Source organism: Sander lucioperca, chromosome 11 (assembly GCF_008315115.2).
Source record: "Sander lucioperca isolate FBNREF2018 chromosome 11, SLUC_FBN_1.2, whole genome shotgun sequence".
In the NCBI taxonomy this organism is placed as follows: domain Eukaryota; kingdom Metazoa; phylum Chordata; class Actinopteri; order Perciformes; family Percidae; genus Sander; species Sander lucioperca.
The window spans coordinates 8,543,534-8,560,152 of record NC_050183.1 but is presented as its reverse complement, the minus strand read 5'-3'; the positions used below and the strand labels follow the sequence as shown (position 1 = coordinate 8,560,152).

The following is a 16,619-nucleotide window of genomic DNA, read 5'->3' as shown; positions in this document are numbered from 1 at the left end:
CCGCCTGTGGTTGTAAATAGTAAGACACTATCTATCTAAATGGCATTATCTACACGTACATCAGATCTACTATCTGCCTTAGGGGTTAATGAAATAGAAGAAATAGATACTCTACCTGGAGTGGACAGATAGATTCCTGTGGCTTTGGTCACCAAACCATCAGCGTGCTGTGAAAAACCTTGGAAATTTGGAATAACTAGCACATTCTATCATAAAATATTGTTCAGCACACTTGATAAGCTTCCATGAAAGGCTAAATGTAGTGCAAGAACTTGTTTTAAGCCAGCATGCAAATAGATTTATATCAAAATAATGTTGTATGTCTGATCTGCTGACAAAAGTGTCGACACAAACACAGCAAATAGATAATTCCTTAGAAACCATCACAAATCATGAATGGTTTGGTCCACAGGGAGCGAATTCTGTGAATGACCCAGAGCCTGGTGAGAAGTGGCTCTCGAGATGAGCAGTTTCGGGAAAACCTCAGCACTGGAACCAGAAAAGCATGACAGAAAAGACTCAGCTGCCATTATTTTGATGCTGCGGTAGACGGCGGTGAATGTTATATACTCGACCGTTCAGCCAACTTTGGTCAGTGTCCCTGTGGGCGACTACCATATGGTTTTAGGCTGGAATTTCAGGACCAGAAACAGGAGAGAAGAATTAATGTGGGACAGGGAAGCAGCTAGAAAATCCGGGATCCTGATTCCTGAAATAATGAATATTTGTAATCTCTGGCATTTTCAAACTTTTTGCTCCCAATTGAGGATCCCTTAGGTGTAGTTGACTCTCCCACTTCCTCTCGGCCTTGTTAACTGTTCAAGAGCGTGTATCAGATAGGAAATTGCTCAATAATTTAATGACATTAAATTGAAGTTGGAGAAAAGTGGGATTATCAAATGGATGGAAATTAGTGGGCGTAACAGTGTCCTGTTGAGGTCTCTGTAGAAACTGCCAAAGAGGAAGAGAGAATATAGAGAGGCAACAAAAAAAGCAAAGGGAATCCGGGGGAGGGGGTGCATAAAACTGAAACAGATATGGAGGAGAGCTGAACTGGTTTAGGTGATTAGACGTGGATAAATGAAAAGCACAGGCCTGGTCTTGTTCTTCAGCCTGTGTTGAATTTAACTTTATTAACTTGCGGTTTCCATCGTGCTGGAACTGTTTACATCCCGTTTCAGCACTCAAAGGGGGGAAACTGCCTCAGAGAAAGTCACTTATGCCGTGTTTCCACTACATGGCATGGCACTGCTCTCCTCTGCTCGACTCGGCTGACTTTTTTGGTACCAGTACTTTTCTCTTTATGTTTTCCCCTGCGGATGGTACCCCATCAGTGTACACGGGATTCTCAGCTGATCGCCATAGTGACGCCGAATGAACCTTGGAACCTTGACAGAGGTAATACTAACAAAAGTACCAGGTACCTGGTACAATCCACAACTTTTGCTAATGCAAAACCAAAAAAGAGTGAGTCTTGTTGAGACGTACCATGCAATGGAAAGCGCCATTACACTCACACACTCATAGTGACACAGACAGTTAATACTGCAGCCTCAGGAACTACTGGTGCTTCTCACCCTCTGGGCATACTTTCATTGATTGAAAAAAAGTCAAAGGGGCAGGAGAATGTCAGTGGAGTCACAGCTTAGTGATTTTACATGAGTGCCTTTGGCTGAGCTGAGCAGTCTGAAACCCACAGTGTCGTCATTTCTTCGGTTTTCATGTGATGAATTGAGTGAGTGAAAGAAGAACTTGTAGATTAGACTCAGATGTCCACATTATCCTACAACAGTAGTTTATATGACAGTAGAAGTTACAAGAAAATCTAGTTTTATTAAGTGCACCCTATGTAAGTACTTCATATTTCAAAGTATTTTGGCAGTTACATTATTCTGCAGCATTGATTCAGAGGTGTCACAGAGAGCAGCTTCTGTTACTTTCTCATGCCGGAGGCCAGTGGAGACATTTTTAGCTTGGCGCTGTATTCTAGCAATTAAAATGCCTCCAGAAATGAGCAGCTAGTCTCTGTTGTTTTTCTCTTCCTATTATAGACAGTAGCTGGTCTCCATATAGCCAAAATTATTGCCTCTACAAGGAGGCATACTAATTAGCCCCTTTTCTATTCCACACACAAACATTCACACACACTCATACATACCAACATTATTAATGCAGGTTTGTCAGCCAGTGTCATGGCCTTGTGTAAGTTGAAATAACAGTATGAATATGTTATTTTATAATTAAGCCCACAAGACTTAAATCTGATGAATAGTCTGCTCTAACCATTATGTGCTGAGGGAATTATTTCATGATCAGAGTTTAAGCATTTCTGCTATTGAAAACCTACTGAGGTTCAGTGTGTTGGTCACACAGATCGCTTTTCAATAACGCAGCCTCTACTGACCTTACATATTTAAACAATCAGTTTTTATGAGCTTTCCACATACAATACATTTGTGCCTGAATTAATATCAACAGGAAACCATCACTGCAGCAGTTATTTACAAAGGTGTACATGTTTATGGTGAGGGAGCATCATTCTTTAAAATACCAAGCTTATATTTCCACATCTTATTTTCCTTTTCATTAACAATTAACCCACTGAGAGCATTTACTTTTACTTCAGCCCACTAACCTGCAGCTGTTTGCCTTTGGAACTGATTCATGGATTTATTCAAATTGATGTTATGATATTTCTTTTTTTTTGCTTCTATAATCAATGATGACAGACCACAGTGACCACAAACCTGTGATTAATTTGAAAACATCTCATCTCCATAACAGTGATTGAGTGGGTAACCGCAAAATATAATTACACCACTCAGCTATGGGGGAGTGGGATTGAGACAGAGGAAGATGAGGGTGAGGTATCTGGCAGTGGTGATGATGATCAGAATCAGAATCAGAAGATTTATTGTCATTGTACAAAATGACAAAAAAAAAAAACGACATTTTTAAATTTCATAATGATGATGATGATGATGATGATGATGATGATGATGATGATGATGATGACGATGATGATGATGATGATGATGATGATGATGATGATGATACTAACCTTTGACTTTGACAAACCAGACTAAGTTAGTGGCAGCAGAGACCCTCCACTGTGGCAGGCAACTGCAGCCAGAGGTTCAGCATGAATATGGTCCCACCACACTGTGCAACACACTGTAGGCTGGAGGCTGGAGTCTGCCTCCTGGGCATATTGTTGAGTTGCCTACCTGATTGGTCAGCTAAGGGTGTATCTTTGTGATAGCCCTGTGCAAACTGCTGCAGTGGTGATCTCACAAAGGGAACCATCAGATGACATGGACCCAGCGGATTAAGGTCAGACAGTGTCCAACAACCACTAATCAGTTTGTTTTCTCTTTCACAGGATTACTGAAGCAACCCCATTGCACATTGAAGATCTCCACTGGCTGATATGAATGTATTGAGATCCTATTATTAAGGAGTTTTATCTGGTTATAATAACCTATCCTTTATTGTATTTGCAAATGTTGGTCTTGTCCTGATAAGAACTAATCAGGGGTCAAATGTAGCTTGTTCCCAGGGCCCAAAAGCTCTCCGTGGGGTTGTCATCCAGTGATGATAAAACAAGAGATTAGCCACATTCTAATCTCTAAATCTCCACTTCCAATATGCAGCTGCAGTTTCCCTGCACATTACTGAGACAGATATTCAGCATTCTGATTGATTCATACAATTACTTTATTGTGATATTTGTATTGGAAGCACAGTTCTCTCTCCATCAAATATTGAATTTGCTTTGCACTTGTTGAGCCAATAAGTAATTGTCCCATGCTGAGCTTTGGCCAGCTCCTTGGGCAACCAAGCACTACTCTGCAGACACAACTCCTGGTTCCATTAGTGGGCCCTGGTGTTTCGGTTTTAAACCCAGCTCTCTCTAAGTGTTTGGGGACCAATGATAACAGCCTTTATGAAGTCCCCAGAACAGACTCTGCACACAATAGAGTGATTACATCTCCCTGCTGCTGCCTTGGGGCCACTTGGGCATCCCCAGGGATGCGGAGGAAAGATATTTTTCTTTGATCTGCTCATGCCATTTACCAACTGAGCTCTGACCGGGATAACTGACTCAAAACAAATTAAGAAATAAGTGAGGAAAGCTTGTGACCAGTGACTGATAAAAAATAAAAAATAAAAAAAAAATCCTATTCTAGGCTTTATGATAGTGTGACTTATTATCCGAGTCAGATCCTAGTTTGGCATTTGGCTTTTAGCTATAATGCTCATGTCTAGAGCATCTCAAGTAATATTTCATTGTCTGAAGAACAGTGAGCCAGGATAAATGGTTGCAGATTTTTAGGCCACATTATCCCTCATTAATGTAATGCCAGGCATCATATTATTCATGTCTCTTGCAATGCTGTATCTCAGAGAGGGAGTTCGAATTGAGCTGCAGTCTGAACTGCTGGAGGAGATTCTTGGCTAGAGTGCATGCACATGCACTCTCAAAACGTATTTCATTTTCTACAGATCAGTCCAGTTTGGACTCAGGAATGCCTACACAGCCGGTGTGTTTTGCAGATGTTTCACTCTCACAGGCAATGACCTATTGGAAAGAAAGGAGTAGTGAGGAAAAGGTAGTGGGGCAGGAGCAGCTTTTGGCTTTAGTAGAGGTGGTCGTAAACAGTCTGAGGAGGTATCTGAAGCTCTCTCGTCTCCAGCATCCAGTCTCCAGTCTCTTGGCCTTTGCATGTTGTCTTGGACAGCAGTTCTGTGCTCGGGGGCCCGGCTGTAAGGGCCTTGCTGGATAATGGCACATTTCTTTCAGGCAGCCTCGGGAGAGAGAGCCAGAGCAGAAGTACCTTATCTGGCTGCTAGCCATCTTCACCACTACCACCAGTGACCCCCATGAGGGATTTATATATTTACACACACACGCCATTCCTCTTGCCTCGCAGGAGGTTCACGTCGTTCGCCCTCGACCACGCAAGTCATGCAAGACTTTATAGATTTATGGTCAAGGGGAAAACGTGTCCTGCTGTGGAATAGTAGCGACACGGAGAGGTAAACAAACCTTGGGCATGTCGCTGGAGGCCGTGCGTGACAGGGCCTCTGTTGGGAAACAGCCCAAGGTCCTGTTTCAGGCTGGAATGATGTCATTCCAAAAGGGAACAGCACAGTGTAGTTCAGGCCACGCGGATGAATACAGGCTGCAGTTATTAATGCACAAGAACGATAACCAGGAAAGTTTTGTTTCTGTCCTATGTTTACACTAAAAAAATGACTACTAATATACAGTGACATACTGTGAAGCACTCATGCATGGGCTCATGCAGAGACCACCCATCTCATCAGCCATGGAAGATATGTGTCTCTCATACCGCTACGTTACAGTATTTAACCCAAGACATTTTTATAATGCTGTTATGTTATGTTTAGGTTTCCAGATTTAGATTGCAGAGAGTTATGTATTATCTTATGGAGCCAGAGAGGAGATACAGGTCTAGCATAACATGTATGTGTGGATTTAACCCATCAGCAAGCTCAACACACACAATGCAAACCCCCTAACTCAGCATTTTCACAGTTTAGCGATGGTAATTCACAAACACCAACATATTTTCCTAAGTGACACTTTAACTACATTTTTGTGGAACCCAAACTAAACGGTCTGACTAGTTACTAAATCAACTACGTTGAGTACTCACCCCCAGTGGGGTACTAAGGTGTTGTATATATTATTCTGAACTTGTCATTTAACACTCCTGTTTACATAGTTACTCAAAATGTGGTCTGTCTTTGTGATAACACATTCTCCTGCTAATAATAAATCTCATGGCTGTGCTGGAAATTGCTTTAGGCCTCTAACGTTTCTTGCTACATGTGAGTTGGACTCAAAATGACAAAATCTATTAACACAAAAGCGCCAGGAGAAGACTGACATCTGACTCTTGAAACGGATCACATTCTTGCTAGAAAATCACACTGCATTAGATATTTTCCCTTTTCTCTTTAGATGGTCAGTAATTGAGCTTTAATTGTAACCACAATAGTTTTAAAATTGGCTTTTCCCCTCTGTAGCTGTTGTCCATGTAGCTGCAGCAGAGAGAGAGAAGGACCACAAGGGGAAGTGGGAGGCTTGGGTCTACTCGACAGCCAGCTGGTCTCCCCTGGAAAATACAAGATGCCTTCCCGTTCCAGGAATCTGCAGAGTGAGAGGGAATAGTGAATGAAAGCAGGGAAAATGTTAGTGTGCATGCTGCCCGGCCAAGAAGGAGAAGGAGAAGATGGTTCATATTCCTAAAATTCAACAATCTTCTGAAGAGGGGAAAGTGCAAGTAAAAAAGAACTGGAGGAGGAAAATAAAGAAAAAAGAACTAGCATTTAACCTCAGTAATAAGAAGGTAAAGTGGTTAAAGAAAGACAAACAAAAGACCGTGGCTGAGTTTTCTGATTACATTGTGAAAAACTGTGTCGATGGAGCATTAAATATTGAAATTCTTGGACCGCCATGAGGTAAACATTAAAGGCTTAAAAAGTCCTTAGTTTGACCTTATGATACAGCACTTAGGAAGGTAAAAAAACAGGTTATAATATATTACAGATTCCGGGGACCCAGACCTGTCTCCACCTAGATCATAGTGATCAAATTCCTTTACTCAAGTACTGTACAGTACAAATTTGAGGAGTTTTTAGGTTTATGCTACTTTGCAGAAGAAGAAGAATGTTCCCAGTTGATGCTGTGACCGGTCTAACCTAAATGTCAAGACATCTTTGGACCTGATTAATCACCAATTCAGAACCTGCTGGAATAGTGCCTATGTATTAGCAAGAACCACAAACCTGACCGCCTACTGTACTAGTATTATTTTTAGAAATGACATTCACAGCAGTCAGAGCACTGCATCTACCAACTGATATGATGCTGTATGATGAACATAATCACATATTTTTAGTCACAGGCAGGGCTGGAATGTAACTAAGTACGTTTACTTAAGGATTGTACTTAAGTACAATTTTGAGGTAAGTTGTGTATTTCAATTTTATGCAACTTTATACTTCTACTCCACTACATTTCAGAGGGAACTGTTGTACTTTTTACTTCACTACATTTATTTGACAATCAATTACTTTTTAAATATAAAAGCATGTGATATCATGCAGTACTAAACTACTAATCTATTTAATAGTATACAAAGTATCTACAATTAGCTCCACATTGAGGAACAGCAACATTTAAATGCTCTTACATGTATTTGTAAGTGATAAAAACAGGATAATATAGCCCAATATTCTATAATAATATAATACTTTTAAAAGAGCCATTCTGCATAAAGAGTGCAATGCTACTTTAAGTACATTTTGCTGATAATAGTTCTGTAGTTTTACTTAAGTAACATTTTGAACTCAGGACTTTTACTTATAATGGAGTATTTTTGGACAATAGTATTTCTACTTTATAGCTCTGTCCACAGACACTATATGGGTGAAGGGCTCCGATGAAGGTGTGAGCCAAGATTTAACTCTATTTTGACTGCCATAATTGCTGAATTATAATTAGTTTAGAGTAAACCTCTTTAAGATGATGTGGCTACCGAAATTCTTATTTTAATTTCAAACTATTACTATAACGCCTCCTAAAACCTTTTTTAAAGAGGTAAACTCAATAATGTATTCATTCATTTGGTCAAATGAAGCATGTAGATTGAAAAGGAAACTTTTGTATCACTCAAGAGCAGAAGGGGGTCTAAATCTCCCTAACTTAGAGCTCTATCACGTAGCAGCTCAGTCGTTTTATATTGAACGCATAATAAATAAAACAAACGAAGATCCATGGATAGACATAGAAAACAATCAATTACAGTGCAACAGTTTACTGCTAGCACTTTTTTCTAAGGGCAACATCAAATCAATCAAATCAGTTGTTATTAATAGTACATTAAAGGCCTGGAAAAAAATAAATAAAAATTCTCCATCAAGAAATAGGGCTTTCCAGGCATATACCAATTTGGAGCAATCCATCAATAAATATACAGAGCACGCAGCTTTACTGGGAAACATGGATAAAAGGTGGAATCCAGCAGTTGTCAGATGTCACAAACCACGACACTGTTGCACCATTCAGTGTCAACATACATAATAACATACGAATTAACTACTAACGAAAATCTGCGACTAATACAGTTTAAGATAATGACAAGAATATATTACACTAGAGATAAAATAAACAAGTTTGATAACGCATCATCAGATATATGTTTAAAATGTAACCTATATGGTGACTCCCTTATGCATGCCTTTTGGTACTGCAAAGGAATTAAGAAGACTTGGGAGATTAGATACATATACATATTAGAGACATAGATTTGGTTACCTAAGTATACTAACAGAAAAATCATATTCTCTCCAAAAATGTGTATTTTTCAAGATATAGAGAGAATAAGATATCCAACTAGTTGGCAGATACTTTTTTCCTCTCTTATCTTTAAAAAATGATATTGCAAAACTGGAAAAATAAAGAAGCACCTTCAATAGAGAATTGGAAGGCCCTAATGAAGTATTATTTGTGTATTGAAAGATCAATGTCAGAGGACAAATACGGCCAGAATCTTCCCTCCCTTTCTCTTCCACGTCTTTTGTATGGTGCCCTTGGCCAGAGCCCCTCATGTATGTGTGTGTGTGTGTGTGTGTGTGTGTGTGTGTGTGTGTGTGTGTGTGTGTGTGTGTGTGTGTGTGTGTGTGTGTGTGTGTGTGTAAGTGTGATCTGTCCTCAAAATGTGCGGTAGGCGGGTAAATGGGGATTGGGGTGGGAGAGGTGGGTGGATGGTAGGGTGGGTTGGGGGAAGGGAAGTGGGTTGGTAGAGGTGGGTGGATATAATCAATAATAACTATTGAGGGAAGCATAGTATATAAAAATAATTAAATTCTGACGAAATTCTGATTTTGATGACATTTTGAAATTTGTCTTTATTTATTTTTTCTCTGTTGTTTTATCTTTATATGATGTAATTCATGGTACCTAATTATGATGACCACAGAAATTAATAAAAATAAATTCTAAAAAAAAATATATATATATAATTAGTTTAGTAAATCCCCCCATGACCCTCAGTAGACTTCTTGTTTGTGAAAGTGGCTGTGATTATCATATTCCCGGATTTAATTGCTTGTGAGTGTGAGGATAAGTCTCTGTGGAGAATTTGCAATACACTATCCCACCCATACTGTTCTATTTATTTATTTACAAATGTACATACTGTAATTACACCTATACATAGCCATATTCTACTGCTCTTCATACTATTCATCCTGCACATACACTTTTTCTTACTACTCTTATAATGGTACCACACTGTACATAGCTGTACTATACTGTACATATCTGTCTATATGGTTCATACAGAATATCCGTATTTACTCTGTTTTTCTTATTATATATTCTGCTAATACACTGCATATATTTATATTATTCTTACTACTATTATAATGTCACTGCTACTACATTGCACATATCTGTACATGTTGTTCATACATTGTTCATATTACATAGCCATATTTATTCTGCTCTTATAACACTGCAATATATTTCTTGTCCTGCCTATGCACCACCTGTCTATACTTGTATATCGCATTGCACTTTTCGGTTGTTTTTTTTGCACTTCTGGTTAGATGCAAACTGCATTTCGTTGTCTTTGTACTTGTACTCTGCACAATGACAATAAAGTTTAATCTAATCTAATCTAAAAAATAATGCAATGCACTGAGGGCTGACTAAGCATACCTATATATTCTCACACACACACACGCACACGCACACACACACACACACACACACACACACACACACACACACACACACACACACACACACACACACACACAAAGATTTCTGATGTTTGAATACTAAATTGACTTTCTGACGGCTCACCATTTACAGTGTAATGGCGACACCGTGTGGTACACAGTTATAATTGCAGCCTGCTGCAGGAAACTGCTGCCGGAAAATGGCGTCTTTACGTCTCAGTCTATGGTCTCGCTCCCTGCTTTCCCCTCGCTGTAGAAAGTTTCACCATTTTATTAAGACCCGGACAAGTAGTAAATATTTTAATTATCTGCAGGTACACTGAAGACCTGTTTGATGTCTGTTGCCAAGTAAACTAGCAGGTAAATTAACTTTGAACTTCCGGAGGTTGTACCGACATCGAAGTCAGATTATCACTGGTTTAAAAATCCAAATTGCTGCCATTACAAAACCAGTTGTTGACCACCATTAAACATATACAACTTTGTGTGTATTAGCATATATTATTGACAATAACTTATTCATTAAGTTACAGTATTGCGCCCTGGTCCTTAGCCTACTGTGTACACATCCTGCCAACTTTATTCATCTGACTGCAGTACTTCTGTTGGACAGCAGGTGGCAATATAATGCAGTGTTAGCTAGCTTGTTGCCTGTATGTGTACCATAGGCTGTACAGTCTATGATGTGTACAGGTAAAACACCGTCTATGGTAAAAATAATTAAATTAAAATAAACCACAAGAGGCTCTGCAACAACACAGTATTTTAGTTTTTATATGAAAGTTTGTCTGGGAGGCAGATATCATTATATTGACCCATTTCATGTACCTGTTTACTGCCTCTATCCAACAACAACAATGAAGTTATCCCATTAGCCTATTTAACATCTCACGCTTCACAAGTGTGGCTAATTAGTGCAGTTTAGGGAAAGGGCAGCATCTCTAGTGTCATTTTGTCAACCATAAACTAGAGTCTACTATCGTTTGTTAATTGCTACTTACCTGATTTTTGACATGTTTTTTTATGCATTATGTATATTTTGAATTTTGTGGATTTGGGATATCTGTTTATCGATTATTTATACTACATATTTTGTATTCACACTCATTGTATTTGCATTCTTTTCCTACTTTGTACTGCAAATGATGCACAACAATTTCCCCTGAGATACATTCTATATACTACAAGTTCTATCTTATCTAATTTTGGAGCAAACTCTGTAAACATCCAACAGATCATTTAATTCTCTACTAGCCTTCATTCCTTGTCTTCCTTTGCATGCATAATGAATTTATGTATTATCCAGTCCTTACTATTTTAACACACAAATTAACATCTGACACCTCTCAGCTTGCCAGCACTCCTGCAAAGTGAAAAACTGTGGCAGTAACGGCATACCTTTTGCAGGAGAGGATCACTTCGGTGTGAGATGAGTGACAGCACACAGCAGAGTGCTGTCAGTGGCATTTGCAAGTCAATGCTTAGAGTTAACCTCTTCACTCTCCCTTCAGTGCGGATCGACCACCTAAATTCAAAATCAACCTCGGAAAAGTTGCTCTTTTTGCCGCGTATAGGACATATACACTGAAACATATGAAATGATCTTTATGCGACAAGACACCATGAGGAAACTGTGAGCATGCAGTGCAATTTTGGTAGTTCATGGCCGAAATTGTGCAAGCTGCATTCACAGATACTTAGAAAGTCAAAATGAGATCTTAGTCCACTTCACTACAGAGAGACACAAATCATCATGTTTTATAAAGAAAGAAATGCCAGTGAAAAGAAGAGGTTTACATTCCCTGTTCCAGAGGTTACGCTAGTCCGGGTTATGATGAAAATGTCCTATTTCCAAAAAAACTACTATTAAGCAAATACCACAGAATTAGATGATTGAGTATTGATCTCCTCAGTGGAGGAGACTTTTGAGCAACAACATTACAGCACTGAAATTCCTGAGTTCCCACATACACATGCCTGTGGGCGTAAATGTGTCAGCGTCTGTTTTATGTGTGCATACGTGTATGTGTGTGTGTCACAGAGGGTATTTATTTGTATATGCCTGCAAGGTGGAGAGGAGGGGTGTGTGTGTGTGTGTGTGTGTGTGTTTGTGTGTGTGTGTGTGTGTGTGTGTGTGTGTGTGTGTGTGTGTGTGTGTGTGTGTGTGTGTGTGTGCGTGTGTGTGAGCATAGCTGCTGCTGATGTGGGTCATTACCCTTTCTTTCCCCCAGGGGCCATGCAGCAGGAGGGGGCAGAAGGGGAGGGGATGTGTGGGTGTGTGGGGGGGGACTAGGGACAGAGGGGGGGGGATGGGAAAATGGAGGGTGGTGGAGGGAGGGGGAGGGAGGGGTTGAGATTGTGTGCGTGGATGTGTGTGTGTGTGTTAGCGGGGTGGGGGTGTCCCAGAGGAGTAGAGACCAATAAATCACAGTGCCGTCTCTGCGCTGACACCCAGCTTGTCTGATGAGGGACAGGGAAGGGGGGCAAAGTGAGGTGGCGGTGAGGAGGGCTGTGGGGGTGGAGGGGGGCACCACCATGACAACACTATGGCCTTGTCTTCCTGTCACTCAAGCCCACGCTGGGCAGGAGCCATTCTCGACCCCATCCCATGGCACTGGAGAATTTGAGGAGAAGTGGTGGGGCGGGGAGCAAATAGGGATACCACAAAACCAAAAGTTTATGACCGGAACCAAAGCACCTTACTCCAATATCATCCTTTTTCCAATGGGATGCCTTTTTTCTTCCCTTTTATTAAAGATGAACTCTGTCTGCTGCTGAATTTAACAAAGTTAAACTAAAGGAAAATTCTGCTCTTTAAATGGCTTCCGTGGTGAGAGGTCATTGATTTGGGTTCTAGGGCTTATTTGGAAATGAAATGTAATTTTTAAGTAAGTTGATTTTGACTGCTTAAAGAGTGGTTAGTGGTTTTCTTTATTTTCCAAAACTTTTTAAGAAAAGGGAAATTAACTCCCGAGCCTACTATGTGCGTGAAGAAAACGATAGAGAATAGAATAAAAAAATGAGAACGTGGCCTTTCTATGTCAGGAAAAAAATTTAGTTGCAGCCCTCAAAATGCAGCATATCTTGCAGTCCCAATATATTGTGGTCTGTGGCTATACTGGTATTGGAGAAAATGGTTTCCCTGCTGTGTCTACGATGGTCTCCTACCGGTATGATTGTTGCACAATTGTAGGTCTGGAAAGAAGGCCTTGCTCTTTGAATCTGATGTTAACAATTTATGTGATTGAACATATTTTCATAAGCTCTAGCGGATATATACTGAAGTGGTCATCTAGATTTGGCCATTCATCACTGGTATTAAAAAAAAAAACACTCGACCAAACAACAAGAAGGAGCAAAGAAATGCACAGTACATCAGCAATACTGTCCATTCCGCTGTTGTTTGAGTGGATTTTTCTTGTGATTTTCACTTTCTGCACCTCAAAGTTTATAGATGGTTATTTAGTATACAATCCTGTATCTGCCAGTCTCTATGGAGAGAGCACCAGACAAGTGAAGCCTATTGATCCAAAACATTGTAATGCTGCCTTCTAATGAACAAAAGAAAAGATTATTCATCTTCTTGACCGGATATCTGTCCAGTAGACCTTGTCCGTTGTTATTAGGGAATCATTTAGTGCTAATATCATCATCACAGTTTGACACTGATGTTGCTGTTAGCAACCAAAGAGGAATTAAGTCGTCTCTGAGGTTTCGTGGGAAGTGAACTTGTTTTCCTCACCTTATTTGAAAATCTCCCTCCTGATGTTTCGCTGCTTGGTGATTATTTGCCCACTGTATGGATAACGGGTGGTTTGGCTCCCACTGCCGTTTCTTTTCCTCGCCTTAAGTTGTGATAATAAAGGGATGCTGCTGCTCCCTCAGGCACTTTCCACTGTTTTGCCCTTTGAGACAGGTGTGTGTAGGTGAGCATGTGTTTAGTGGCAGTCAGCATACATTTGTTTGACAGAATTGTCACTTTACAACTTCACACCACCGAGCCAAAACCAAAAGGTCCTATAGCATCACGGCCATTGTGTCTTGACCCATTGTGGGGCCACTTTGATGTCCCGTTGCTCTGAGCCTCTGTGGAGGAGAGAAGGGCACTGTGGACTTGGTGTATTTAATCACTGGAGCTCAACCAACACACACACACACACACACACACACACACACACACACACACACACACACACACACACACACACACACCTAGCACACTCCTTCCATCTGACCTGCCAATAATAATAATATGTGTCCTTCACTTATCATTTTCTATCATCTATTATATTATGCCTCCCCCCAGCAAAACGTAACGCAGCCTCATACATCGTGTGCACCCCCACCCTGCTGCCCAGCCCAGCCACACACGCACACACACACACACGCACACACACACACACACACACACACACACACACCAACATGAAACATCTCCCCGTGCAGCAGCAGACTGCAAAGCACTGCATTCCTCATGACTTTTTTTCTAATAAATGTGATCCCAGAATCCGGGAGGGAGACCAGCACTGTGCATTAAAATTCATGGGAAAAAAATGGCAATAAAATCTTTCTTTCTCTCTCTCTTCCCCTCTTTCTCTCCTTCTCTCTCCACTCTCTCCTGACTTGCTCCCCTCACCCTTCCCTCTTTTTCATTCCCTCACTTGTCTGCTCAACACACATGCACCCGGCGCACACACACATACACACTTTTTTTTCATCACCCGTGTGCACTCTCCTTCTCGTTCAATCTCTAACCCTCCTACTGGCTCGTCTTTCTCAGAACCCCCCTGTTGTCCTTCATCCTTTATTCTCTTCCTCCTCCCTCCCTCCCTTCTTCCCTCCCTCCCTGTCTCCCCCTCTGCGTTTCCTCTCTCTGTCTTTTTCTCACACACACACACACACACACACACACACACACACACACACACAGACACACACACACACACACACACACACACACACACACACACACACACACATCTATATTTTCCAACTCCACCTCTGGCAGGTTGTGATTTCCACTGTCAGAAATTGCTTTTTCAATATCTCTCTCTCTAATTATGAGCCCCGCCAAAGGGGTCGTGCCACCAGAATACCAATTTTTTCCACCATTTCTCCTTTCTTACCCAGAATAATTCTCATTTTCCAGGTAACAACAATGCGCATATTCAATGTATGCCTATGCAAGCGTTGCAGCATTATCACTATTGTATTTCTGTGGGTTCTGCTGCCTTCTTGGGGGTGTGATTTAGATGTATTTGGTCTTTTCATGTTTGGTCAGCTCCCTGTGGTCATGATTAATTTTTGACATCTAGAAATGAGCAGGGTGATGCAGAAGTTAGAGCAAAGTCTATTTATTTCCACATCAACAAGGACGAATTGGGGGAAATGTAAGATTTTTCAATGCATTGATGGTTTGTGGGGAGAAAAAAAAGAAAACCACTGAATCTTGATACAGCAACCACACAACTCCTCATTCTCAAGCACTCCCTGTACCAGGAAAGGGTTAACCACACAGAGCAGTTGTAGCCTGCTTGATTGACGTGCGGAGCATTGTGCTAACTAAACCCTCCAATCAGCAAACGGTCAGCACGCCCCACGTGGGTGTTCTCAATACTCATTGGCTTATTTTACCAGTGTTTACCGTGCCGAGGCTGAGCCCCACGTGGAGATTTCATTCAATCACTGAACAATTCCTCTGAACCTCTTCTTTTTAAAGAAAATGTTACACTTTTTATAAAATTAAAATGTGATAATTGTGTGGATAGATTTTCAATTAGCCTACTATATGAGGGTGAATAATTACAATGCAACCCTAACAGAAAGAAGGTATCCTCAGGCTTTGAAGAACAGCATTGTGTGAATGCTCGATGCTCTCATTTGCCCAGTATTTAGGCTAGGCTATAACTTTAAATGGTAGATTGGATTGGATTGAATACATTTTTCTGCAAGCAAAAAACATCACTAAAACTATCATAAGGTTATTAATTCAAACTGTGGGGGGAAACAGTGTCTTTAGCCCCCCCCCACCCCTTCCTTAAAGAAAGCTACTCATATGTTATGTCCCATTGAGGATCAGAGAAGGGGGGAGTGAGAGTGAGGGACTGGGAGTGTTGTGTGAAAAGAGTGCAGGCCAACGAGCGAGACAAAAGAGGCTGCGGCTGCATTGAATGTGCCGGTGGTGTGTCCGTCTCTGAAGCCACAAGCAAACCCCCTTCCCCCCCCCCCCCCCCCCTCTGGTCTTTATGCTACAGACGGCGAAGACATATCGGAGAGAGAACCCAATTCAGATATTGCAATTGGCGGAAGCGCGAAGTTGAGGACTTGGAAGAAGGCTTCCTTGGACCGGGTGTTTCTCCTCTCCTCTCCCCGTCCTCACTACGCGTCGAGTGCGGTGCGGTGTGCGGTTGGAGATATAACCCAGAACAAAGGAGTCTTGAAGCAAGGAATGAGCGAGCCGAGACTAGCTTTGCCATTACCTTTGAAACCGGGCCAAATGCCTCTCTGAGACCAACAATAGTACATCGGCTGCTCGTATTTCTCGACGAAGCTTTCCGCCCCAAAAGCGAGAAAGAAGAAGGACAAAAAACGCACAGGGAGGCACACAAGTCGGCAGCTACAATGTTTCCTCAAAACCGACCACCGGTAAGTAGGCTACGCTACTCTGTAACCGTCTACACGCGTTTAACGAGGTTATTGTCTTATATCCGGAACCTCTATTAAAAACAACGTGTGTGTTATAAACGCCAGGTTGTTTTTAAAACCGTATTGAGCATCAATACGAAAGTACAAGCCAAAATTGTTTCTTTGTCATCCTTACTGTGTATTTCCGGGGACTC

At 41.1% G+C, this 16,619-nt stretch overlaps 1 protein-coding gene across 6 annotated transcripts in view; it reads left to right on the top strand.

Annotated features, from left to right (window-relative positions):
* Positions 1–10,006: 10,006 nt before the first annotated feature.
* The window catches only part of tle2a (TLE family member 2, transcriptional corepressor a), a 47,880-nt gene continuing 41,267 nt past the window's right edge, over positions 10,007–16,619 (top strand). For 2 of the 6 annotated variants that reach the window (XM_031307282.2, XM_031307280.2), the window contains exon 1: positions 15,865–16,425. In XM_031307282.2, coding sequence (XP_031163142.1) covers positions 16,402–16,425 — 24 coding nt within the window. In that variant the 5' untranslated portion in view covers positions 15,865–16,401. Of the gene's footprint in view, positions 10,141–15,864; positions 16,426–16,619 lie in introns of those variants that run through there. The other 4 variants (XM_031307281.2, XM_031307283.2, XM_036007659.1 and 1 more) reach the window with 3 other exon arrangements.